General features: G+C 48.5%; 9 protein-coding genes across 9 annotated transcripts; 3 read left to right on the top strand and 6 right to left on the bottom strand.

Annotated features, from left to right (window-relative positions):
- The first annotated feature begins 16 nt into the window (after window positions 1-16).
- BDW43DRAFT_289105 (rRNA-processing protein NSA2) lies at window positions 17-1,861 on the top strand. The gene is made up of 7 exons (XM_032043361.1): window positions 17-203; window positions 343-353; window positions 421-963; window positions 1,031-1,130; window positions 1,190-1,273; window positions 1,334-1,362; window positions 1,427-1,861. The coding sequence occupies exons 1-7, from the start codon at window positions 39-41 to the stop codon at window positions 1,440-1,442; spliced, it is 948 nt and encodes a 315-aa protein (XP_031896076.1). The 5' UTR covers window positions 17-38; the 3' UTR covers window positions 1,443-1,861.
- A 360-nt stretch (window positions 1,862-2,221) lies between these two features.
- Window positions 2,222-5,111, bottom strand: BDW43DRAFT_289102 (serine/threonine/tyrosine protein kinase MPS1). The gene is made up of 2 exons (XM_032043360.1): window positions 3,886-5,111; window positions 2,222-3,717 (listed from the first exon to the last, which is right to left on the bottom strand). Exons 1-2 carry the CDS (start codon window positions 5,009-5,011, stop codon window positions 2,498-2,500), a joined length of 2,346 nt encoding a protein of 781 aa, XP_031896075.1. The 5' UTR covers window positions 5,012-5,111; the 3' UTR covers window positions 2,222-2,497.
- Window positions 5,112-12,290: 7,179 nt separating this feature from the next.
- On the bottom strand, window positions 12,291-14,431 carry BDW43DRAFT_289091 (PWI domain-containing protein). The gene is made up of 5 exons (XM_032043359.1): window positions 14,209-14,431; window positions 14,053-14,143; window positions 13,821-13,985; window positions 12,723-13,769; window positions 12,291-12,585 (listed from the first exon to the last, which is right to left on the bottom strand). The coding sequence occupies exons 1-5, from the start codon at window positions 14,310-14,312 to the stop codon at window positions 12,460-12,462; spliced, it is 1,533 nt and encodes a 510-aa protein (XP_031896074.1). The 5' UTR covers window positions 14,313-14,431; the 3' UTR covers window positions 12,291-12,459.
- Window positions 14,432-14,748: 317 nt separating this feature from the next.
- On the bottom strand, window positions 14,749-15,508 carry BDW43DRAFT_289089 (uncharacterized protein). Its single transcript, XM_032043358.1, has 2 exons — window positions 15,175-15,508; window positions 14,749-15,045 (listed from the first exon to the last, which is right to left on the bottom strand). The coding sequence occupies exons 1-2, from the start codon at window positions 15,220-15,222 to the stop codon at window positions 14,797-14,799; spliced, it is 297 nt and encodes a 98-aa protein (XP_031896073.1). The 5' UTR covers window positions 15,223-15,508; the 3' UTR covers window positions 14,749-14,796.
- A 196-nt stretch (window positions 15,509-15,704) lies between these two features.
- BDW43DRAFT_303349 (fumarylacetoacetate hydrolase family protein) lies at window positions 15,705-16,546 on the top strand (the record flags this gene model as incomplete). Its single annotated transcript, XM_032045400.1, has 3 exons — window positions 15,705-15,763; window positions 15,817-16,028; window positions 16,119-16,546. The coding sequence occupies 3 exons, from the start codon at window positions 15,705-15,707 to the stop codon at window positions 16,544-16,546; spliced, it is 699 nt and encodes a 232-aa protein (XP_031896072.1).
- Window positions 16,547-16,659: 113 nt separating this feature from the next.
- Window positions 16,660-17,847, bottom strand: BDW43DRAFT_315218 (uncharacterized protein; the record flags this gene model as incomplete). Its single annotated transcript, XM_032048009.1, has 2 exons — window positions 16,660-17,285; window positions 17,442-17,847. The coding sequence occupies 2 exons, from the start codon at window positions 17,845-17,847 to the stop codon at window positions 16,660-16,662; spliced, it is 1,032 nt and encodes a 343-aa protein (XP_031896071.1).
- Window positions 17,848-18,257: 410 nt separating this feature from the next.
- tif1 (putative eukaryotic translation initiation factor 4) lies at window positions 18,258-20,436 on the bottom strand. Its single transcript, XM_032039062.1, has 5 exons — window positions 20,283-20,436; window positions 19,687-19,755; window positions 19,276-19,634; window positions 18,573-19,215; window positions 18,258-18,513 (listed from the first exon to the last, which is right to left on the bottom strand). The coding sequence occupies exons 2-5, from the start codon at window positions 19,700-19,702 to the stop codon at window positions 18,503-18,505; spliced, it is 1,029 nt and encodes a 342-aa protein (XP_031896070.1). The 5' UTR covers window positions 19,703-19,755; window positions 20,283-20,436; the 3' UTR covers window positions 18,258-18,502.
- Window positions 20,437-20,624: 188 nt separating this feature from the next.
- BDW43DRAFT_195431 (putative F-box and JmjC domain protein) lies at window positions 20,625-22,817 on the top strand. Its single transcript, XM_032039061.1, has 2 exons — window positions 20,625-21,118; window positions 21,286-22,817. Exons 1-2 carry the CDS (start codon window positions 20,847-20,849, stop codon window positions 22,478-22,480), a joined length of 1,467 nt encoding a protein of 488 aa, XP_031896069.1. The 5' UTR covers window positions 20,625-20,846; the 3' UTR covers window positions 22,481-22,817.
- On the bottom strand, window positions 22,568-23,713 carry BDW43DRAFT_195419 (low-affinity Cu transporter). Its single transcript, XM_032039060.1, has 4 exons — window positions 23,411-23,713; window positions 23,139-23,348; window positions 22,828-23,008; window positions 22,568-22,772 (listed from the first exon to the last, which is right to left on the bottom strand). Exons 2-4 carry the CDS (start codon window positions 23,335-23,337, stop codon window positions 22,655-22,657), a joined length of 498 nt encoding a protein of 165 aa, XP_031896068.1. The 5' UTR covers window positions 23,338-23,348; window positions 23,411-23,713; the 3' UTR covers window positions 22,568-22,654.
- Window positions 23,714-23,755: the final 42 nt, after the last annotated feature.

Raw genomic sequence — 23,755 nt, 5'->3', positions numbered from 1 at the left:
ATTGAAGAAAAGATGTGTTCGACTCGGTCAGTGGCTCTATGGGCTCGTTTGAAGAGGGAGAATTTAGATGTTTTATGAGGTTGAGTCACGTGAATTATCAATACCAAGCCACTCCATCCGTGCATCGAAACTTTTTCTACATCTCCGCCAACAGAGTTGAACTCCGACAGATTGTCCCAACCCCTCGGTATCTGTTTATCATGGTACGTCTACCACCCGCCAGATGTAGTCGGAATGCTCGTTCGTTCCTTGCAATGCTTTTTGAGTCGCTCGGGCTATATGGCGTCCTTTGGAAGGCTTTGATAATGCGTACCAGTAACTAACAATTTTATTCAACTACAGCCTCAGAACGAGTTCGTCCTCCACCTCAGTCAACTAATCTCCATCACCCCACCATAACGTACTGACCACCTCCAATAGGTATATCGAGCGCTGGCAGAAGCAGCACGGTAAACGTCTGGACCACGATGAGCGAACTCGCAAGCGCCAAGCCCGTGAAGTCCATCAGCAGTCCAAGGATGCCCAGAACTTGCGTGGTCTGAGGGCCAAGCTCTACCAGCAGAAGCGCCATGCCGAGAAGATTCAGATGAGGAAGCGCATTAAGGCCCAGGAGGAGAAGAATGTCAAATCTTCTGCGCCCGACGAGCCATCCAAGACGCCTTTGCCACAATATCTACTGGACCGTTCCCAGGCTACCAATGCTAAGGCACTTTCTAGCGCTATCAAAGATAAGCGGAAGGAGCAGGCCGCTAAGTTCGCCGTGCCTTTGCCGAAGGTTAAGGGTATCAGTGAGGAGGAGATGTTCAAGGTTGTCAACACCGGAAAGAAGACACACAAGAAGTCTTGGAAGAGAATGATCACGAAGCCTACTTTCGTCGGAAATGACTTCACTCGAGTTAACCCCAAGCGCGAACGTTTCATCCGCCCTATGGGTTTGCGTTATAAGAAGGCCAACGTCACACAGTATGTTCTTCCTACTACGTCTGGGCTGTGGGCAAGGATACAGTTACTAATGGTATTTTTTCTCTAGCCCCGAGCTGGGAGTCACTGTTCAATTACCGATTATCGGAGTCAAGAAGAACCCTCAGAACCCTCTCTACACCTCTCTGGGTGTCTTGACCAAGGGAACGGTATGTCTCTTCTCCTGTTGCTCTTCCCTAGGCAATTGACTCACTTTTCTCAAACACAGATCCTCGAAGTGAATGTTTCAGAACTTGGTTTGGTAACAACCACTGGTAAGGTGGTATGGGGAAGATATGCCCAGATCACCAACGTAAGCAACCCTTCAATCGATTCAAAAAGAGAACTTGGCATGCTGACTGATTGATTTTAGGCCCCTGAAAATGACGGATGCGTCAATGCGTACGTTCTTACCTCCAAACCCGTCTGCTTTTGTGCGTACACGTATAGCTAACTCGTTCTTTAGTGTTCTCCTCGTTTAATCATTCTACGGCCGACGTTCATGAATCAGCTCCATCACCCCATTCTTCATCTTCGATACCATTTTGATGTCATAGAAATTTCGTCTTTGCCTTCCTTCCTTTCTATTTATTTTTCCTTATTCGTTCGGTCTATTCGCCAGCGGCGTTCAAGGCGTGCAATATGTCTTTATCAAAAGTATCGCTCTGATATGTAGATTCAGTTGCACTCGTATTGGAAATTTGTCTGCATATGTGTAGTCTTTAGGTTCAAGTACATACGGCCAACTTTCTTAGTGTGGCACGCGCATTCATCTAGGACTTCCACCCGGCCAGTCACCAGGTCGGAAGGCCTGAGGAAAGATTGGTGGTAGGCTTTTCATTTATTGAGAACTATAGAATATCAGTATAACAAGCGGGGGGAAGAACTAGTCTGATGCCCCGATAGTATATTCATACCGTACCGGTGAAATCGATATACATATATATATATATATATTCTTCACAGCTAATAGTAAGACTACATCTCATGTAAATAGGTTAATTTCTTGTTAGATTTGCTGCTTCTTGTAGGGATCAAACAATTTCTCCCTGAGCAAAACACCAACATTCACTACTAGCTCTATACAAGACACGTTTAAACACACCAATGGAAGTGGCATGTATATATGAAAGTACCAGCTGCGCCAAACAGCAATCTGTTATGAAAGATACTCACCATTGACAGTGCTAACATGTCAAGAGAGGTAAAACATAAAAATAGTTATCGATTGAATAGTATTATATTCCAAGTATGCTCAAACTCCAAGCCCGCGCTGATTTCACAGCTTCCAATGCAACCCTGAGAGAGAGAAGAACCATATACAACGCTCGAACGCGTCCTCAAAACACCAAACCTGTTTACCCAAAAGGTAAGATTATAGATCCAAGAAGTGTAAGACAAAGGAAATACGCCGTACTGGGCAGTGCCAGATTCATAGGCAGACATGAACGCCGGGTCGTTTGATCATTCGGGATATCAAACAAGAATATTCAAAGGCCAACGAAAACAAAGGAAATCACCGTCGAGTCTAGTGTCATCATGAGTTCTCTTCCAATGCCGCTTTGATCTTTGCAAAAAATCCAGCAGGCCAAGCCGCGAGCTCTTCTTCTTTTGGTATGCCGCGCACCTTACAGTGGTTCACGACGTTTACCAGGATCCTATTGAGCATTTCCTGGGTAACGGGGACGGCTCCTTCGAGTTGTGCTTCGGGATATAAAAACGGGTCCCTTTGGGCGAGGAGCTCGTCCACAGTCGGCCGTAATGTCTGATCACGCTGCAAGCACCCCTTCAACGTTCGGATTAATCCTGGTGGGATAGACATACCCCCAACACCAAAAGCGGGGAAGTCTATCTTCACATTTGGGTTCGGAATAGCCAAGATGCGTTCATAATACTTGGCAATTTTTGCAAAAGGAGGCTGACCGTACACCATCTTGTAGAGGATACAGCCTAAGCTCCAAACATCACTGGGTTTACCAAGCTTCATCACTTTTCCGACGCTTGCCGGCAGCCCCAGTGATGCGTTAGAATCGATTAAAGCTTCTGGTGACATATAATTTGGCGTACCAACTTGCTGTTCACGGTGCACATTGACTGTATTGTCCTGGATGGCATTTGCAATTCCGAAATCAATCAATTTCAATCTCCCTTGTACAAGGAGAAAGTTTGCGGGCTTCAAGTCCGAGTGAACGATGTTGTAGTTATGGACTGCTTGAACGCACTCAAGCATCTCCTTCCAGTAATATCGAGTAAAGTTAATATCGAAAACGGCATCCTCGGCATTCAGCCGGTACGTGAGAATCTTCTCTAGGTCAGACTCCCCTATCTCCATGAGGACACTGAGGTTGTGCTTGTCCGAGTTCAACTCCCAGTCAAACAAACGCACAACACGGTCCAGATTTTCTAGCTTTTTGAGCAAATCTATCTCTCCTTTGTAGCCTGCTAATGTTGTCGGGTCGACGTCTTCTAAATTCACTCGCTTCAAAGCAAATATTTTGTAGTTTTCGGCCATAACTCGGTACACGCGTGAACTTCCGCCTCGACCAATGCAATCCAGCCGTGTGAACGGTTTGTGATTGACAGATACTTGATTGCGCTTTCTGCGGGATGAAGACGCCGTTGCTGCGCCTCCTGTCGCTGTAGCTGTCTCAAGTACAGACATCTTTGGAGGAGGCGGGGCCGGCCTATGCGGCGTATTGTTACTTCGTGTTGACAAAATCTTTCTGGGCGAGTTTCCAGCTGGCGTTTCCATATTCTCTTTTTTTTCGTCGCCATAAACTACTGCGAGCTTCTCTGGCTTGTCAAGCAGGTTGAACCCTTGTTGTTTTACCCGCTTGAACGTCGGCGGGGGCTCGTTCTCCTGATCTCGAGATGCGGGTAGTGTGGGTGGAGGAGGGACTTTGAAGACAGGCTGATCCTTCGCACTTGAAGGCTTAGATGACGCCTCTGATGATGAGCCAGGTGTCGATTTAGAGTGCGACCCATAAGATTTTGGAGAAGACGATCTAGAGAAGGGCCCTAGCCCTTCGTTCGCTGAAGGACCAGCAGCTTCCAAAGACCGATATCCTTCGGGCTTATGTGCCGGGTCGGGGTCAGCCCATGATACTTTCGGTGAAGACGGTTTCGCCGTAGACTTATAATGATAGTCGTCGTTGTCGTAGTTCCCATCAGGATTCGTGTCTTTGTAATTTTCTAGATCATTGTTTTCCTCACTTTGCCGCCGGAGCACACCCCTTCTTGCGGGTCCATTCAAGAATGTACCAGTTAGTCTTCCCACTCGTTTCACACGTAGCGAGCTATGCATGCCCAAGTCCTCTCCATTACGACTCCGAAGTACCGATGCGGTGCCAAGACGCGGGCCGTAATCATCATCATATTTTACCCTCCTCCCATCTTCAAGGCGACTGGCGCTATCATGCTCTTCCACGAGACTCCTGTCGGCTGATCGCCTCTGAGAAGGTGACATCGAGACGGGGGATCGCGTGTTACTACGTGACCCGGTAATGCGAACACTGCGATGTCTCGGAGCTGGGGTGACAAAATCATGCGAGTTTCCCCTCGCTTCAGAGTTGACATCCTCACTACCTGAGAGATGCGATCCTTCTCTTCTAAACCTTGCGCTGCCCGTCAAATCCGGTCCTATGCGAACCACTCGAGGCGCCGGGCTTCCGGTCGACTGGTCGTTGGGTGACGTTGTCTGGGAGCGCCTTTCCTGGCCTGTTGACACCGAAGCTACGCGATCACTCTGTTTATGATCCCTTTGGCCTTTTGGATGAAGACGGGGGGATATGTCCAACCCATCTTCGTCGAGTAAGGCTTTGACAGAAGCACTGAATTTGGGTTCTGGGACCTCATCATCTGAGCTGTCGCCGGCAGAATAACGCTTAGGTATTAATCGGTCATTGCTTCGATATGAGGCTGAATCCTGTATTTCTGGTGACGTGCGCCTGGAACCGGAGCGAGAGGTCGAGGCGCGGGACATTTGTCGGGATGACGGCTGTCGACGGAGACCACTCGTATATGCTGCGGAGAGTGAATTGGTAGAGGCCATCATAGAGATGCAAAGCGAGGCAACATGGACGCGTCCGCCAATGCGTCGGTCCCACTGCCCAAGAGTTACGGGTAGGCGCTCGCCGCCGGGTTGTCGATTTCTGCTTGTTGTGTATATACCGTTCGCATCGTACTGGACGAAGAAACAACGTTCCGGGGAGGCTGGGGAGCGGGTACCGGTCACGTGGAGATTTGGTTGCCAAGGCAATGATGGGATGACAACAAAGCATGGGATTTTTGGCTACATAAATGCAGACCACATGGTCAATGTGCCTTGCATTGTACTACGGCTCAACTAACTTGAGGCACTACAGGGTCGAATATAGAGTTGTGCATATAGGACATGTACCATAATCTATCGCGCCAAGCTGACCTTTTTCTCGAGTGAAGTACTTTTTGCCGCTATATATATATATATATATATAGTGGACTTTTTGTGTCAGGTTCTGTTTATGTTCAGCAATACTCCGTACCCTCTCTTAAGTTTCGGAGGTCAGATGTCAAACAACCTAACTTAAGTTACATTTCACCTGAAACGCACGCTAAGGCTTCGGACATATTCTTAAACTGAGGTGTAATATCAGCGCTGCGAACCGGAGGCCTGAGGACATACCTCTAGCACATTTTTATGATATATGGGGCTACCACGACAAGGATGTAGCAGTAGTGCTGCTTGCCCAGCACTTTTAGGTGCAAGCCTATTACCTAACGACCATAGGCCTTACTGCATAAGGACTCTGTACAACTGTAGCTAAGATAACCCTGGTTGATGGATTGGATTATTAAAGATCATACGACACGTCCTTGTTCGTAAGTATATCTAGTAGTTAGGTAGGTGAACGGATATACGGTCAGCCTCGGTTGCTAACCGAAAATAAGAGAAGTGATAGATCCGATGGATAGGTAGCCTTTTTTTTTTTTTTTTTTTTTTTTTAAAAAAAGCCTGGACCGATGTAGGGGCCTGGAGGAGATACTAATGGGTCACTGGAGATTTCACCGAGTAGTGGCTTGAGGTTTCTATCGCTACAAATTAGGTCATAGTATTCCGACAACAACCTGATGTCGGCATTCTTATGACTCGGAGAATGCCCGAGTTCGTTGCTGATGCATGCATGGATGTGTATAGTACTCTGTTCTGTATATACTACTACCGTAACTTGTCGTGCCTGCCCCACGGACTCTATAGGGTTTACCTTACCTACTGACAAAAGATCACCTGAGCGTAGTCACCTGTTCCCCTAAAGGTTTCTTATGACTACCTGAGTATAGTACTAGTTCCTCCCCGACAAACTCTTCCATTGGCATCCAAGGTTTTCTTCCCGTCACGGCAAGTTTTTGGCTGATAAGGTTACAAGAACTCCTCCGTCAAGCATAAGCGAGGTAAGGTTGTGTGCCGATACGGATCTCGCGGAGTTTTTTTTCCCTTTCATTTAGAGTTTTCAGGAAGAGAGAGGGATCCAGACCAGCTGCAGGTGATGAAACTGCGAACCCATCGCAAGTCCTCCACTTCTGTTACAGAGTCGAACAAACTCTTGACTTAAGACTTCCCGATTTGATATGAATCACGCGGAAATTCATCACTAAGAGCGATCTGAACCGGTTCCATCGGTTAAGGCGGCCAGACGGGGCAGCTCAGGCCACTCAGGGTGGAGTGGAGCCTTAGAAACCAAGGCCACAAGGGTACATGGACGCATCGATCCAGGAACGGACTTGTTTTGGTAATGATCTCCAAAGGAGGCTATCGAGAGTATTATAGTTCAACTATTGAGGACTATAACGAACACAATGGCCTGGACCGCTGTTGATTCCATACCATTGCCAGTTTATATCCCTTACTGTCTATGCGCTTCGATTCCCAACACGAGTGCGGAGAATTCCTGTTTTTGAGGTTTTCGACGGTTGACCAATACTTCGTGGTGAAGCAAGCCAAGACTCTTAGGCTACTGCACCGCCGTCTTTGGTCCCTGACTAGTGCCGAGACTAGTAAGTCTATTCCACAATTTTCAGGCGCACCCATGCCCCTAGGAGATGGTGGTTCCTTTCTTACTACAAGACTCTACAGGAGATGCTGGCCAAAAGGAACCGACCTACGTTTCATGGCACCCACCGAACCCCAGTCTTTCTATGAGGGTGTTCGTCCCTTCCATGGAGAAAGACCACTGCTGCTATTATTGGCATTATGACCTTTACTGACCCTGATACTGACTTGGTAGGTATTTGACAAAATCATACCTGCTCCCCGCTACCTCCCTGTTATTGGGATTTTACACTTTGTACTACAACTGTTAACGGAGATTTTCTTCCGAATCTCCATAATTTAACAGCTAGAAGTCTAAAATTTGTGCAACACATCAAAAATATTCCAAGCACTCAATGCTGGATTGACCACAACGATGATCTGGCTCCGTGACCCTCCTTGTAATCCATCGTCTAACAAGGTCTTTTCAGCTATCGCAAACCTGACGTTACAGTCTGCAAAAGCTTAGTCTAGTAGAGCAACAACCCGAGGGCAAAACACCGGCCTTGATGATCATCCATGGGTCGATTCGGGGATGGACCGGTTCGACGATTATCGTTTTTCGTTGCCCAAAGGAGAGTGGGTGATCGTTCGTCATTGGTCAAAATCTAACAATATTTTGTTGACAATACTACCCCTGGAGCAAGTTTCTACTACGGCGCTTGGAGATTTGTTACTTTTGATTTTTTGCCCTACCCCCCTAGTGCATAAACTCCACCGAAATCCACCGTCGTTTCCCGTTTCCCGTTTTCCTTTTACTCTTTCCTCTGACTTCCACCGATTCTTAGTGCGTACCCCTCTGCTTTTTGAACACTAAAATGTTATGAATCAATGGCTTCCTTGTACTAGTCCCTTTATGGAAGAGACTGGGCTGATAAATTGATTAAAGGGACCCTTGGTCTGTGATTAGAACGACTCTACTACTATCCCACAGATTGCCGGACTCTGGAGAATGCTGGGCAAGTTGCCGAAGTATAGCCTGTGATCAAGACGGGCGACCCGCAGAAGCCGGATTTCATACCCTCCTAGTTAGTGAACCCCGTTGCCTGAAATAGCATTCTTGCCCTGCTTGGTGTGTTTCGAAGGTTTCCACATTTAACGTTAGCTCAATGGCATTTGCTTTCCCACTGGCAGTTAGGGATCCACCCGGCTAACTCGACCTTGAAGATCTGGCTCGATCACAGATGGCTCTGCCTACTCCAGTGACTTCCAGGGGCCGCGTGCTAAGTCCCAATCAGAGGAATCCAGACTCAGGGTGCGGTCTCCATCGCATTAGGTAGTAGTAACCATGGAAGCAGACGTCTCAGGGGTATATAAACCCAAGTGAAGATCACCTCTCTCTTAACATCAAGCCTCCGTCAATCGCTTCACTTGGTCTCTTCTCAGTCGAGACCTTCCTTTCATTTTTGTTTGATATTGTTTTTTTCTTTTCATTTACCTGTCTATCGTTAACCGACTTTGGCTGCTAACAGCCAGTCATTTTCTTTCACTTCTATTTCTTTTCTTTCGAGAAGTTCATCCACTGACTTCCTGAACCTATACCGCACATTCGTTGCTATTTTCGCATCATGCGTGCTAACAACCTACTTATGCTCGCCGGCCTGGCGGGCTCCGTTGCTGCTTACCCCGCTGATCTCGAGAGCCGTACTCTCGGTCCCCTCTTGGAGGGCATTGGCCAAGGAATTGCCCATATTGGTGAGGGTGTTGGAGGAGAAATTATCGATGTCTCTAAGGGCTTGTCCGATTTGATTAGCCTCCTGTTTGGCGGAACCAGCGGCCACACAACAGTGTCCATCCTTGGGGGAATCAGCGCTCAGGCAGCCGCGGCCCTCCAAGGTGGTGCGTTGGGATGTACAGCTGGTACTATTCATGCCGACGCACGTGCAGAACTGGCTAAATGGCTCAAGGTCCACGCCGAGTTCGACCCCTCGTTGAAGGCTGCCCTCGTGGCCTGGGCAGAGGGTGAAGCCTCGGCCACCTTGTCTGTGGATGTTTGTGCTGGACTGTCGTTGTTCATCCCCACTTGTGCCGACATTGCCGCTAAGGGTGAATTGTATGTGACCCTTGACGGTATCTTCTCCGCAGCCGATCTTGCCGCCGAAGTTGTTCTCAGCGCCTCGGCCCAGTCTTCCCTGTCTGCCTTCCTCTCCGGATCCCTTGGTGCTAGTCTCGATGTCGACGTCAGGGCTGGTCTTGGCCTGTGTGCTGGCGGCGGTCTTGTTGCCGATTTGGCTGCAGACGTTAAGGCTGCACTGAAGGCTTGGCTCTCTAGCAAGGAGTGCTCTTTGAGCGCTTCGTTGAAGGTCTCTGTTCTGGCCTGGTTGGAGGGTAAGATCGAAGCCGGTGTCGTCTCGATTGGCTCTGTTCCTTCCGGTGGTTTGGCGACCATCTCCGCTGGTGCTGCTGTCAGCAGCCTTGTGGAGAAGTCTGGAATCCTGGTTGCCAGTGCTCAGGCCTCCCTCTCTGCCTTCCTTGAGGCTGACATTGCTGCTGACCTCGAGGCCGAGATCATCACTGCCCTCAAGGCTTGTGCTAAGGGCGGCATCGCCGCTGATCTTAGTGTTGAAGTCCGTACCGCTTTGGCTATCTGGATCTCTGGCTCCAACTGCCGCCTTGGTGCCGAACTTAAGTCTGTTGTTCTGTTCTGGCTTACCTTTGCCGTTTCTGCCGACGTCTCGGTTGATGTGAGCGGGGGTCTTCTCACTGATCTTACCTCCTTCCTCACTGGAACTGTTGACACCCTTATTGGCACCAACTTGCGTGGTGTGATCTCTATCCTCCTTTCTGGCGAGAGCCTGGTCTCCATCTCCCTCGACGCCCGTGCTCAGCTTGCTGCCATCTGTGGTGGTTCTACTGGTATTGAGATCGATACTAAGATTTTGCTCATCATCATCCAGTGGCTCTCTGGCTGCGACACTGGCTCTGGCGCTCACAACACCACTCCTCCCTCTGGCTCTGTTGTCCCTAGCATTCCTGCTTCTACTCCTGCAGCCTCTACTCCTGCTGTGTCGACTCCCGTTCCCACTAGTGCTGGCGCCACTGGCAGTGAAGTTCCCTCCGTTCCCGCTGGCTCTGCCACCACTGGTATCACCTCTGGTATCAACTCCGGCTCCGTCAGTGTGCCTGCTGTCCCTACTCCTAGCGGCCCTGTTCCTAGCGAAACTGTCACTGGTGGTGAGACTGAGTCCACTCCCTGTGATACCATCACCTCCGAGACTGTTATTGGCAGCGCCACCACTGACTACCCCGTCCCCACTGATGTCAGTCCTTCTGGCTCCGGCTCTGTGAGCGTTCCTGCTGTCCCCACCCCTAGCGGCCCTGCTCCTAGCGAAACCGCCACTGGTGGTGAGAGTGAGACTCCCTGTGACACCATCACCTCTGAGACTGTGATTGCCAGTGCTACTACTGATGTTGTCCCCACTGGCCCCGCTGTTACTGGTGTCACCTCTGGCGTCAACTCTGGCTCTGTGAGCGTTCCTGCTGTCCCCACCCCTAGCGGCCCTGCTCCTAGCGAAACTGCCACTGGTGGTGAGAGTGAGACTCCCTGTGACACCATCACCTCTGAGACTGTGATTGCCAGTGCTACTACTGATGTGGTTCCCACTGGCCCTGCCGTCACTGGTGTCACCTCCGGTGTTGCTTCTGGTTCTGACAGCGTCCCTGTCCCTACCCCCAGTGTTCCTGGAGGTGAGACTGAGACTCCTTGTGATACCATCACTTCCGAGACTGTGATCGCTAGTGCTACCACCGATGTGGTCCCGCCAGCGCCCACTGACGTTAGCCCAACTGGCTCGGAATCCCCCAGCGTCCCTGCTGTCCCTACTCCCAGTGTCCCTGGTGGTGAGACTGAGACTCCTTGTGATACCATCACTTCCGAGACTGTGATCGCTAGTGCTACCACCGATGTGGTCCCGCCAGCGCCCACTGACGTTAGCCCAACTGGCTCGGAATCCCCCAGCGTCCCTGCTGTCCCTACTCCTAGCGTTCCTGGAGGTGAGACTGAGACTCCCTGTGATACCATCACTTCCGAGACTGTCTACCCCATCGCCACCGAGTCCGCCAGCACTACCGTTGGTGTCCCTCCCGCCATCACCCCTGCCCCCGCTGTCAGCTCTACCGCCGGTCCTAAGGTGGTCACCATCACCACCACCGTGAGCGTCAATGTATGCGAGTACTGAACAGACAAGCGATACGGGCTGAAGATTACGAGACGACCGCAATGGCAGAAACGCACAATACGCCTCGTGTAAATACCTAATTTTAATTCTAATTCGCCTGGTTTTACCCCGATATTGCGTCTATGCTCTTTGCGGGGGACTTGGGATCTGGGGAACGTGTTTCACTGATTGATAAGGAAGACTTTACGTTCTGGTTTTGTTTTATTTTCTTGTGGCTTCCCTTCAATGGAGTACTTTCTTTCACATATACCTAGATAGGACCTTGAGTCCTATTACCTGTATAGTACTTGACGAATCTTAGTAATATCACGAGTATCCTGTTCTCAATCTTGCCTCAATCGCATTCAACGATTCTAGTCCCCGCATGCACAAAGGCAGAAAGAAAGTAAAGGAGAGCCTAATCTCCACCACGAAGTAAAACAATGAGAGTAATAGCGACCTACCAAAATCCACAGAGCTCATTCATTCTCAGCTCCCAGTATCTGATCCGATCTGCTGACAATCGATATGACAGAAAACAGCTCACAAAGTACCCACACAATGAAGAACACCTACCGGGCCACAATTATCCAATAATGCACACACACCCACGATTAGCTGATGCGTCTTAGCCGATCCTAATAGGAAGAGAAGAGCTGGCCTCGTGATAGATGGGAGAACAGCCTAACCTACTAAACTATCAATTGCTTACTTTCTAAAAATGGTTGGATAAAAGGAGAACGGGACCCTTGGAATTCGTACTCTAGTGGGCGACTGGTTCGAAAATTGGGTACCTCTCTTTCTGGACCTGACGATCATCCCATGTTTCCACGGTACAGCCTCAGCTTCTTATCCGGACTTTCCGCTCAGGAGAAATCCTTTGATATCTAGAATGGCGGTGTCGTGGGTACAGCTCCGAATTGGGCAGAGCTTGCAGGATTTGAAATCAACAATCTTGGCCGAGGGTGGGCTGCATTTTTTTGTCCTCACTTTTCTTTTAAATTTTTTTATTTTATTTTTATTTTTTATTTTTTTTTCCCGATATGGGTCACAATTATTCCAATAATAAGTCATAAATTATGTAAATTTTGTAGATCACATTATGGGGGAAGTAGAAGGGCGATATTCGCGTACCTCCCTCACCTCTCATTTTCTTTATTCTCTTTTTTTGCGGGGGAGTTCGCTACTACTTTTTTTTCTTTTTGAAGCGCGTGTAGATGGTCATTCATTTCATGAATTCCAAGTTCCCTCCTATCCTTTAACTCACTTCAGGTGTCACGAATGGTTACCTACCTTGTCGCTAAAGGCAGTCCGACGCATTGCAACGATCTTTTCACGTAGAAGTTTCTCGCGTAATTCGGTCTTGGATATATGTGCACGAGGTCTGACGGAGCGGATTGTCTGCTTTTTATTGCGTCAGTCCCAGCGCGTTAACCGGTAGAATGATAATATATACAGGGGCCTGTAGATGCCAAGAAAGATATCAAGGTCATGATGGTTCAGCGAGTGAAGGGAATACCTTTCAATCATTGACCCACCTCTTCAGGATCCTTCATCTCGTGATCTGATGAATTAGGCTTCTCAGGTGGTGGTGACGACCGCTTTGCGGCGTTGTCTTCCTGATCAGTCATTCTCTGGCGCTTCTCACTACGGACGGATACAGAAGAGGTGTTACGCCGTCTTCGGGCGGCAGGAGCATATCTTTGGATAGAGCGGCGTCTCTTCTTTTCCCTGTTGTGGCTACGACTGCGACTGCGGGAATCGTGGCGTCTCGGACTGGCACTGGAGCTGCGAGAATGGCCTCGGCCTCGGCTGCGACTACGGCTGCGACTGATACTCCTTGAGTACCTACGTCTGCGGTCATGATCGCGATCTCTGCTGCGACTCAAGCGGTGATCGTCGCGGTTCTTGCGGGCCTTTGCAAAATCAGCGGTTGATTCTTTCTTATCAGCTCGTGAAGTGTAAGGCGAAGATCTTCTCCGTCTGGCGCTCCTTTCGTCAGGCCCACGCGACCTAGAACGAGATCTTGAATAAGAATCTTTTCTGCGCCGGTCCCTGGGAGCAGGTGAACGGGATGAACTGCGGGAAGAAACGGATCTCCGTCTCCGTCGGTCTCTTCTGGGAGTACGTGAGCGCGATGAATCATTGCGGGAAATGGATCTAGCTCGATCACCGTAATCAGGACTACGTCTCCTCGGCTTCCTGTCCCTGTCTGGAGATACAGAGCTGCTAGGCGATCGGCGACGCCTGTTTCTGTCCCTGCTTGGCTGGCGTTCGCGACGCGGGGGTGGTGACCGAGACGCGGAGGGAGAACGAGAGCGGTTTGGTGATCTAGAGGGACGACGATTCCTGCGTGGACCCGAAGGAACATAGGAGTCAAACTCTCGTCGTGCAGGCCGGTCCTGGAAACGTTCACGGCTACGACGTCTGTCAAAGTCCCCTCGACCTCCGCGGCCACCACCACGCCTTCCACCTCTGCCTCGCTCAGATCGTTCCCTCCGCCTGAGTTCTTCCAGTTCTCGTTCTCGGACCCGTTCTTGTTCCTTCTGTCGACGAGCTTCCTCAGCTGCTTTTTCGGCTTCGATCTAAGAGATAGTCAATAGCCGAAGAATATGACCAAATATACAGTAACCTACCTTCTCCTGTATAAGTTCGAGTTTCTTAGCCTCTAGAAGCTCCTTCGGGACGCCCTGAGGATTTTCCTGGGCACTAAGGCATAGTGACCAAAGCTCCTTGCAAAATTTCGCAGTATCCTTATCCAAGAACCCCGTAAGTTGAATCTGCAAGGACTTGACATCGGGCTAAGCCAAAACAAAACGTTTAGTATTATCCCCAAGCCGAACGAAGGCACAAGAATTGATAACATACAAATCGAGACCCTTCAAGAAGGTTGAAACAAAGCTCGATCACGACATCATCTTCATTTCCCAGGATCTCCGATATCTTTCCGGCAATCCATCTGCAACCAAATCACATTTCAAAGTTAGTATTGAGCCGGCTCTCGGAACGCTCAGCTGCACGTACTTCTTCATAACCTCAATATTGACCTTAGTCATGTCCACCTTCCGACTGAATTCGGGAGGGAACTTCGTCTGCCTTAGGAGCTTGGCATCCACGCTGGCCGCCATTTTTGCAAGCTAGGTGGTCTGAGTAGCACGTAGGAGAAAGAACGCGTGAAACTTATGTTATCGAGCAATGAGATTGCGCCATTGGCTGCACCTACCAGCCGTACCTCAGTGAAGGCCGGTGAATAGTCGGGCCGAAGAGTATCCAATGTTACCATATTTGGAAGTGTTAGATATATTCAAAACTCAATACTTAGGCACAATGATATTGCCTGAAGAATGTCATTATAGGAGTAGACTTACTAAAAAATCTGCCAGTGTATTGGTTATAGGCAGTTTATAGTTCCGAATGACTTGACTTGTGTTAATCTCCACCACATTGCAGTGATATCAGTGGAATACGTTCCTAAGCTTTAAATACTTCTTCATGGCCATGTTCTTGGTTTATATCTAAGCTTAATGTAGTTAAATCACACTAAGCCTTGGTCCATACAAGAAATAAAACACATACATTATATCATATCATACATAAATAAGCACCTACCCATCAAGGGCCAAGCTCTTTTAAGACACGATTCACGTCCTCTCGTGCATGAGCCAGCTCCTCATCAACAGTACCACCGGCATGACGCGCTTTGATCTCATAATGCAAGTCGACGAGTTCCTTTGCGCGTCGGAGATTGTCATTGACCTTTTCACTCTGTTGGCTTTCGATAGTAGAGCTCCCATCTAATTGGGAGGGCTCGACAGGTATTCGCTCGTGGACGGTGACGAGAGCGAGAGCTTCATTGTGGTCCTGAAACTCTGTTAGTAGTGCAACTTGTACGCTGTTTTTAATGTGATGTACGACAGGAACTTTGACTCAAGGGGTTGTTCTTATTGACTTGGCTGATCCGTGATAGCGAGGGATGAGAAGGTAACGTACACAGACACGTAACGAGGTCAAATCGGACAGGATCTCCGCCACTTGCATGATTGGTGAAGGGGAACTATAATCCAGGCGATCTGTTGTGTAGGTTAAGAGTTAATGATTCGCGATGAACTATAACATTAAAGCCGTGTCCTGTAATATGCGGAGCAGTGAGACGAAAGGAAACACGCGTGCTCTCGCTATGTGAGATGCATCTTGTGACGTAAGGTGTAGAACTCGGACACCGAAAGAGAGGAGATATACAAGACATTTCCAGTCATTCCACAGAATCATTCCCCAAAATAAAACCAATGAGTCAATACTAGATTTCCCTATCAATTAGTCTAAGCGGATAACCACTTTAATATACAACAAGCGCCGAGTCTCGGAGAATCCGAAGCTCTCCGCAGAACAACTTCGGGCCCCAGTTCCGGCGCATCGGCTCTTCTCCGGCGGAAATCACCTATATTAACATTGCGACAGGTCCGTCCTGCCTCCCACATCTGCCCCTCACTTTCCCTTAATTACTAAAAATCCTAATCGCAATGGCATCATCTATTAGGGCCAATTGCCGAAAGGTGATTTGCATTGGCAGGAATTATGCGTATGTTCCCCTCAAGGAGCGGTTAAATACACGACTAATACGAAACCGCAAAGCGACCATATTACGGAGCTCAATAACACCAAGCCCAAGCAACCGTTTTTCTTCCTGAAGCCTGCGTCGGCCATTCTGTGTCCTGGTGAGGGTCCGGTTCTGCGTCCTAAGGGCACAAAGCTACACTATGAGGTGGAATTGGCCTTGGTAATGGGCAAAACACTTCGGGATCATGACCCGAACGATGAAAAGGGCGCTTTGGACGCCATTCACAGTCAGTTTCATATAATCCAACTTTCTCTCCTTTTAATGGAAGTAGCCCGTGGATAGTGATTGATGGCTAATGATTCATTGTTCTCAACAGGCTACCTTCTCGGCATTGACATGACTGCCCGCAACGTACAAGACGAAGCTAAGAAGAAGGGTCTCCCATGGTCCATCGCTAAGGGCTTCGATACCTTCCTACCTATATCCCAAGAGATTGCCAAGTCGCAAATTCCTAACCCCCACGAGGCCTTCCTTCGTCTGAGCGTCGGCTCGCAGATGCGCCAGGCTGATTCCACCGGCCTGATGCTTTACCGGATCCCAAGACTGCTGGCGGAGATCTCGCGTGTGATGACTTTGGAGAAGGGCGATCTGGTCTTGACTGGTACACCGAAGGGAGTCGGAGAGGTGAAGTCTGGAGATGTGATGAGAGCCTCTATTGAAGTCGGCGGGAAGGAGATTGAGGCAGGCCGGATTGAGGTCGAGGTTAAGGATCGGGAGGGCCGTTATGAGTACGCTGAGACCTAAACTGTCGATAAATAAGTTATAGTATGAATACCCGAGTCCCAATATATACATACCTCAACGCAACATTTCATCGTTGTGTGACCTTGCTACGTGATACAAGAGACTTGAATCGGTCAATGCAATCCCATCTCAAGAAGATCATCTTCATCAGCCGGTACAATGGGTATCGCCCTGCGCTTCCTCTTCTTCTTCTTGTGTTTAATCGGAGCGTTGACTTTCGAAATATCGATGGTTTCCCTCCCTGGATCCGCCTTCACTCGAAGGGGCAATGTCCCTGCCTGAGCTTTTCTATCCTCGTCGAGCTTTTGACGCATGATATCGGCCAGAACTTCCCACGACCATCCGGCAACATCCAAATGTCCCTCAACTAGACGTCTGATAACGTCATCGTCAAGCCCATGTACAAAAGCCTTCGCAATCTCGCTGCTTTTGACCCACAAGGGCAACTGAATCCGTGCATCCAAGGCGTACGACCAATACTCACCTAGCGATCTCATATTCTGCTTGAAAAGATCATATAAACCCTCCTGTCCCTTCGTAGCTATCTCACCGGGCAGACAAATATTAGCGGTACACGTTTTAGCAATCGAACTACTCTGAGACGGCCCCCACGTAGTCTCAGACAACGCCCGCAAAGAATCTCCCCGGTCATGCATCAAAGCAATACCATTATTCTTAGGCAATGAGTCAGGAACAAGTACCTCTGACCTTCCTCGTACCAAATCAGACGCAATGATATCTACTTTCGATCAGTGAACCTAACCAACAAGTTCCCCATACAAAGTGCCAAAAGATCCGACACAACTCTACAAATAGCAAAAGCAAAGCCCAAAGTATGAGGGATCACAAAAGAAATACTCACTACCATTATGACGAGACCACCCAAGTGACTCACTGAACCGCCTCTCGCTTGCCATACTCCCCGACTTCATAGAGTCCAGTGTACGGGCTAATTCGTTCAAACGCGCAGTATATTCTCTCCTGACGTTCTCAAAATCTCTCTTCAGTTCCCCGTTCTCGATTTCTAGAACCTCGATACGTTCAACTAGAGGTACAAGTCTCGTTTCGAACTTGACTTCAATAGTCTTAAATTGTTCACTGCCATCAGTGTCCGCTTGCCTCACTTGTTGGCTTAATTCACTGAAGTTCTGTCTTAGATCTTTAACAGCGCCCACAGTCGAGGCGAGGTCAGCTTTGGTCCTGTGTAGTTCATCTGCCAGGTGAATGTTTTCTCGCCGGATTTCGTGGGCCCATAGAAGTGAAGAGGGGGAAAAATTCCATTGTTGCTCGGAGGGTTCCATTTGGGATTGTTGAGTAGAAGGTTGGGTTGGTGAGATATTGCATGTTCAGACGGGGATGATGGTGATGAGAGGAAATTGACTGTACGACGGAAGAATGAATGTGGAATATCATCCAACCTAATAACACAAGAATTCCAGATCTACAGTTGCAATTTTTTAGAAACATAAATCATGGATGGCATTACCTCTTGTCTATTGTATTCAAGTAGGTACACGACCACCCCAAAGTCATGATCATCTATTTGTCCACCCAAGCTGCCTGAATGAACAAATCACAATTTTTGGCTCGACCCTTCGATTAAGTATGTGCAGCATCCTTAACCAACCAGAGCGAGCTAGGTACAAAAGGGGGAAAAAGTTGGAAAAAGGCGGAAGAGAAACCATGAATTACAGCAATAATTCGCACAAACATGTCGCATCTCCATAAGCAAGAAAACATAGGAAACAGAAACAGTAACTAGCAGAGGTGTCCCTCTAACCGGCCACCGCGAATAAGAATAAATGCTGGAGACACAAGAAGCCACTTTTGAAGGATTCTCCTTTGCCAAGAGAAGCACGACGATGTCATAACGCCTTTTCCACCGCAGCTTACCCTTGGACTGCTATTGGCAACTGCAGTCGTATTCCGCATCGTGAGGTATAAAGGTGGGGGAGTTTAGATGAGGTCTGATGAAAAGTTAGCATATATCCACGTGCGAAACTGTTCCTCATAAGAGAGTACTTACCAGCAACGTTCATGGGCATCTCCTCGATCTGGGTGCTGTAGAACTGCTCGATCTCACGCATCATGCGAACATCGTCAGCAGTGACGAAGTTGATGGCAACACCCTTACGACCGAAACGACCACCACGACCGATACGGTGAATGTAGTTCTCACGGTTGGCAGGCAGGTCATAGTTGATGACCAGGGAGACCTGCTGGACATCAATACCACGAGCCAAAAGGTCAGTGGCGATCAGGACACGGGAAGAACCAGAGCGGAATTCCTTCATGATAACATCACGCTGAGCCTGCTCCATATCACCGTGCATGGCGGAGACTGTGAAGTCACGAGCAGTGAGCTTGTCAGTGAGCCAGTCGACCTTGCGGCGGGTGTTGCAGAAGATGACGGCCTGGGTGATGGTGACAGTCTCGTAGAGATCAGAGAGAGTGTCGAGCTTCCACTCCTCCTTCTCGACGGCAATGTAGAATTGCTTGATACCTTCAAGGGTAAGTTCCTGCTTCTTGACCAGGATACGGACGGGGTCGCGCATGAACTTGGTGGTGACCTCAAGGACATCCTGGGGCATGGTGGCAGAGAGCAGAGTGACCTGGGTAGACTGAGGGAGAAGCTGGAAGATGTCGTAGATCTGCTCGGTGAAACCACGCTGTTTGTTTCGTTAATATCGGTGTTCGATGGCAGTTCCCAGACAAGTGATGCAACTTACAGACAACATCTCATCAGCCTCATCAAGGATGAAGAGCTTCATCTGGTCGGTGCGGAGAACACGGCGCTGGATCATATCGTGGATACGACCGGGGGTACCGACAACGACCTGAGGGCCCTCACGGAGAGCGTTCATGTCATCGCGGACAGCGGTACCACCAATGCAAGCATGGCAGTTGATGTTCATGAAGTCACCGATGGCAACGACGACCTTCTGGATCTGCTGAGCCAACTCACGGGTAGGGGCGACAATGAGAGCCTGGCAGGACTTCAGGTTGGTGTCGATCTTCTGGAGAGCGGAGATGGAGAAAGTGGCAGTCTTTCCAGTACCAGACTGGGCCTGAGCAATGACATCGTTACCTACACATCGTCAGTTCTAACCTTTCAACCCTAACATGACCAGAAAACCTACCCTTGATGATGGGCATGATGGCACGCTGCTGAATAGCAGAGGGACGCTCGAAACCATAGGCGTAGACACCTTAACATCCCTATTAGCATCTCATTTTAGAGACATTCTTCTGAAGTATCACATACCGCGAAGCAGCTCGGGCTTCAGGTCCATGGAGTCGAAGGAGTCGGTGACCTCATCGTAGTTAGACTCGATCAGTCCTATTGATTGAAGAAGCCTGGTTAGTCTGGATTTTTGACTAGAGATATTTGATGCTTGTTCTGAGCGTCGTGGTGCTTTTTCACTTTTTTTTCTCCTACCGCTGGATGGAAGAAAAAAAAGTCAAGCGCCACAAAAGCACCAAAAAGAAAATCAAAGACAAACCGAAAAGAGGAAAGAAGACAGGAAAAAGATAAGAACATACCCTCGGGGACTTCTTCCAATCCTTTATCGTTAGACATGATTGCGACTGTTGTAGAGAAAAAAGATCACGGCGAAGAGCTGTGATCGGAAGACAGTGGGGTTTTGGGTGTGAACTGAGTGAGGGTTTCTTAGCGACAAACGATTCCAGTGGGGTTGGCCGCAATCGCAGAAAATCAAAAGCCGGAAGAACTTACGGAAAGGAGAAACTAGACCTAGGACTCTCGAGAAAAGAGAGTCTTCACAGAATCTAGTATGTGGGAGTTGAATAAATGGGTTATTTCACCGATAGTGTGGAATGGAGAAAAGAAGAGAAGGAGAAAAAAAAATGAAAAGAAACGCGAGCTTTTTTTTTTCCTGCTTTCTCTGAAGCCGTGAAATTTTTGATTTTTTTTTTACCCAGCTAGCGCCAATCAATTCTGCCCAACCGACACCCACCGCCTTCCTGACAAAGGAATCCAACCCACGTTTTTTTTTATTTTTTATTTTGAATTGTGCATTATTTTGCCTTCGGGTTTTGATTCGAGGCCTGTCATATATTTTATTGTGGTTACTATCGGTAGTAGAAATTTTGCCATCATTGTCATTTGACCTGGCCGGTTAATAGTTCATTTCCCCTTTAATTTACCCAGAGGTTTCTCCTATTGACTGCCCTATTGTCTTTTGGTCATTTTGCTTTTTCTATTCTTTAGAGCCATTGTGTTTGGCGGCAGTATCAAACCCCACCCAAAGGGAAGACCCAAAGCTTGAACAAAAAAAAAATGCCGGATGTCGCTTCACTGGACAGCTCTGATTTAGTCGGGCATGTTGCAATTCCCGGCCATCCTTTAGGAGTGAAGCCCAGTGGCAATGCTTTACTTGCGCAGGAGAATCTTCGTGCTGCGATTGGCACCTTCAATTTGTTACCCGATGAACTGATCTTAATACTACTAGAATACCTTGATGGACGGAGTTTACTGCGTATCGGGCAGACATGTAAAGCGTTCTATGCATTTACTAGAGCGGAGGATTTCTGGAAGTCTCTTTTCATTGGGTAAGGTTACCATGGATGGGTTGTTTTTATATTTTTCTTTCCGTATATCAGGCCTTGAGCCGGGTAACTTAATATAGTGCCGGTGAAAGTGCCCAGTGCTCTGTGCAGCGCCGTATAGTGTTATCGAGTTACTAGGTAGTAGCTAGACGTGTACTAAAGGTTCTTAGATCCCCCCCTACCTCATTTACATGGAATGGAACATGGCGATCCACTTATCTCAACATTCCTTCGTCTAAAGCGGCCATCCTTGACTGTTCCACTTTGTATTCAGATGCTCTGCACCGCCCTTTCTACTGCGCTCATATCTCTTTGGATCCCTACGTTACCAACATTCCTTCCAGAAATCAAATCGCTCGCCTTCCGAACCTTTCTCCCGAAGAATTTCAAGAGAAGTGGTCCGACACTCCGTTTATCCTGACCGAACCTGTCAAGGCGTGGAGGGCCTATAAAAACTGGACTGTTGAATCGTTGTTGTCTGAATATGCGGAGACGGTATTTCGTGCGGAGGCGGTGGACTGGCCCTTCAAGACATATCTGGAGTACATGAATAACAACTCCGACGAAAGCCCTCTGTATCTCTTCGACCGGGCGTTCGTATCTAAAATGGGCCTGAAGGTCGGTCAGCCGGATGAGGAACCCGAAGCCACATATTGGCCGCCACCATGTTTTGGAGAAGACTTCTTCTCCGTCTTAGGCAATGACCGCCCTGATAGGCAGTGGTTGATCATTGGCCCCAAGCGGTCAGGAAGTACTTTCCATAAGGATCCTAATGCCACTAGCGCCTGGAATGCAGTAGTCCGCGGCTCCAAGTACTGGATTATGTTCCCATCGTCGTCAAAGGTTCCTCCACCTCCCGGGGTTTATGTCTCCGAGGACCAGAGTGAAGTAACGTCCCCCCTGAGCATCGCAGAATGGCTTCTCGGCTTCCATGCCGAAGCCCGGCTCACACCGGGCTGCATCGAAGGTATCTGCCAGGAAGGAGAGATTCTCCATGTCCCCTCTGGTTGGTGGCATTTGGTGGTCAACATCGAGCCAGCCATTGCGATCACGCAGAACTTTATTCCGCGTGCACACTTGAGCGCAGCTTTGCATTTCCTAAGTAATAAGGCCGATCAGATCTCTGGGTTCAGAAAGGACGTCCACAACCCCTATGAACGGTTTGTGAACAAGATGCGCGAGGCGCATCCAGTCTTGCTTGAACAAGCATTTGACGAGCTAAAAAAGAAAAACGAAGGCAAGAAGCGCAAGTGGGATGAAATTGTCCATGGGAAGCCAGAGCAAGAAGGTGCTGGAAGTTCCTCTGAAGCAGGTGGATTCAGTTTTGGATTTGGAGATGATGGGAGTGACGTGGAAGTTCCCTGAGTCATTGATATGCATTATGACTGATGAACAAGACCAACTCCCGGTCATAAATGCAAAAATAATATTGTGCGATATGCAGCATATGCTATCAAGCAGTCCACCGCTAAGCTTTGCCAAGCTCAAAGCTTCCCACCAATTCTGGAACCCAACAACTATCTGAAAGGGAATGAATGATCAATGGCAAGCAACAGTCTTTGAAGCTGACAAGTTCTCCCCAAACGCAAGATATCCTACGAATGCCCCGACAGCAACTGCAAGCATGACTAACCCGTTGTACGTCATGAACAGCAACCTGGCGGATTAGTACTTAGATAAAAAAACTCTCTTCAGAAGGGAATGAAGCTCACATGATAAAGAAGCTATAGAAGACCTGCACAGCATATAATGCGGCCATGATGAGCTTTCCCCGCTGTTCCACAACCCTCCTGTTGTCCCTACCTACAAGTAGCGGTGAGCTTTCGTCGTAGGAATGGGGAGCATGGCTTGGGTGGACGTTGGTCGGGGGGGCTTCGCCGATGGTTTCATTGTCTTCGAGGCAAGGTGTCAATGGAATCTGACTCAACCAGGCCCGTGAAACTGGAAATGCCCAAATATTTCCCACCAAATCATTGTATATATCGTATAGTAAAAGAATAGATAAGATATAAAGCTTACATACCTCCTAATGACGGCGTATTGAATGCATTCAACCGTTGTGCTTGCGCTGTCTCATACCGTCGGGTCAATTGCCGAACACCTTCGTAACCAGCCGTCAAAAGTACGATAACAACCAAGGAAACAATAAGAGAAAAGGGACCGTTGACACGCCACCGGCGGAATATGATGCAGAGGTCTTTAGAGGACCATGTGAAGAGCATCTAAATGGTTGCTAGTTAGATGCATTGTAGGCTATTCTAGGGTAATCCTGATGTAAATCAATGATAAGCTCACATTCATATTACACTGCCCCCCCATATCCATATCCCCATGATGACCATGGTCCATATCCATCCCCGCGTGGTGCATAAAGTGGTCCAGATTCAATATTGTACCGTTACCCTGATGATTCGAGATACCAATAAGTAATGTCTTTTTTTTCGCAGCAGGAGAAGAGGTATTTGAGGGATTAGAGCACCGAAGATAGCGATAATAATTTAGATATGAAAGCAGCACAGAGTTGCTGACGCTATCAACAACTCCTCCCCTGGATAGGCCTCAACTTAGCCGTCCAGCAATTCAAATATGCAAACCAAGCAAACAACCACTGATAAGATCTGCGGCCAAATCCAGACCTTA

Source organism: Aspergillus alliaceus, assembly GCF_009176365.1.
Source record: "Aspergillus alliaceus strain CBS 536.65 unplaced genomic scaffold BDW43scaffold_55, whole genome shotgun sequence".
Taxonomy (NCBI): domain Eukaryota; kingdom Fungi; phylum Ascomycota; class Eurotiomycetes; order Eurotiales; family Aspergillaceae; genus Aspergillus; species Aspergillus alliaceus.
The sequence above is the reverse complement of the archived record's forward strand: the minus strand, read 5'-3'. Positions and strand labels throughout refer to the sequence as shown.

Coding starts and splice junctions, on each gene's coding strand:
- BDW43DRAFT_289105 (XM_032043361.1), top strand. CDS start 39: ATGGGCTCGTTTGAAGAGGGAGAATTTAGATGTTTTATGAGGTTGAGT. Junction 964..1,030: donor AAGAAGGCCAACGTCACACA/GTATGTTCTTCC, acceptor TTTTTTCTCTAG/CCCCGAGCTGGGAGTCACTG. Junction 1,274..1,333: donor GATATGCCCAGATCACCAAC/GTAAGCAACCCT, acceptor GATTGATTTTAG/GCCCCTGAAAATGACGGATG.
- BDW43DRAFT_289102 (XM_032043360.1), bottom strand. CDS start 5,011: ATGGCCTCTACCAATTCACTCTCCGCAGCATATACGAGTGGTCTCCGT. Junction 3,718..3,885: donor GGCGTCATCTAAGCCTTCAA/GTGCGAAGGATC, acceptor ACGAAAAAAAAG/AGAATATGGAAACGCCAGCT.
- BDW43DRAFT_289091 (XM_032043359.1), bottom strand. CDS start 14,312: ATGGCGGCCAGCGTGGATGCCAAGCTCCTAAGGCAGACGAAGTTCCCT. Junction 14,144..14,208: donor AATATTGAGGTTATGAAGAA/GTACGTGCAGCT, acceptor ATTTGGTTGCAG/ATGGATTGCCGGAAAGATAT. Junction 13,986..14,052: donor TTCTTGAAGGGTCTCGATTT/GTATGTTATCAA, acceptor GTTTTGGCTTAG/CCCGATGTCAAGTCCTTGCA.
- BDW43DRAFT_289089 (XM_032043358.1), bottom strand. CDS start 15,222: ATGCAAGTGGCGGAGATCCTGTCCGATTTGACCTCGTTACGTGTCTGT. Junction 15,046..15,174: donor TGACCTCGTTACGTGTCTGT/GTACGTTACCTT, acceptor ACAGAGTTTCAG/GACCACAATGAAGCTCTCGC.
- tif1 (XM_032039062.1), bottom strand. Junction 19,216..19,275: donor AGGCTGATGAGATGTTGTCT/GTAAGTTGCATC, acceptor CGAAACAAACAG/CGTGGTTTCACCGAGCAGAT.
- BDW43DRAFT_195431 (XM_032039061.1), top strand. CDS start 20,847: ATGCCGGATGTCGCTTCACTGGACAGCTCTGATTTAGTCGGGCATGTT. Junction 21,119..21,285: donor TGGAAGTCTCTTTTCATTGG/GTAAGGTTACCA, acceptor AAAGGTTCTTAG/ATCCCCCCCTACCTCATTTA.
- BDW43DRAFT_195419 (XM_032039060.1), bottom strand. CDS start 23,337: ATGCTCTTCACATGGTCCTCTAAAGACCTCTGCATCATATTCCGCCGG. Junction 23,009..23,138: donor CAATACGCCGTCATTAGGAG/GTATGTAAGCTT, acceptor CTTGCCTCGAAG/ACAATGAAACCATCGGCGAA. Junction 22,773..22,827: donor TTCTATAGCTTCTTTATCAT/GTGAGCTTCATT, acceptor CTAATCCGCCAG/GTTGCTGTTCATGACGTACA.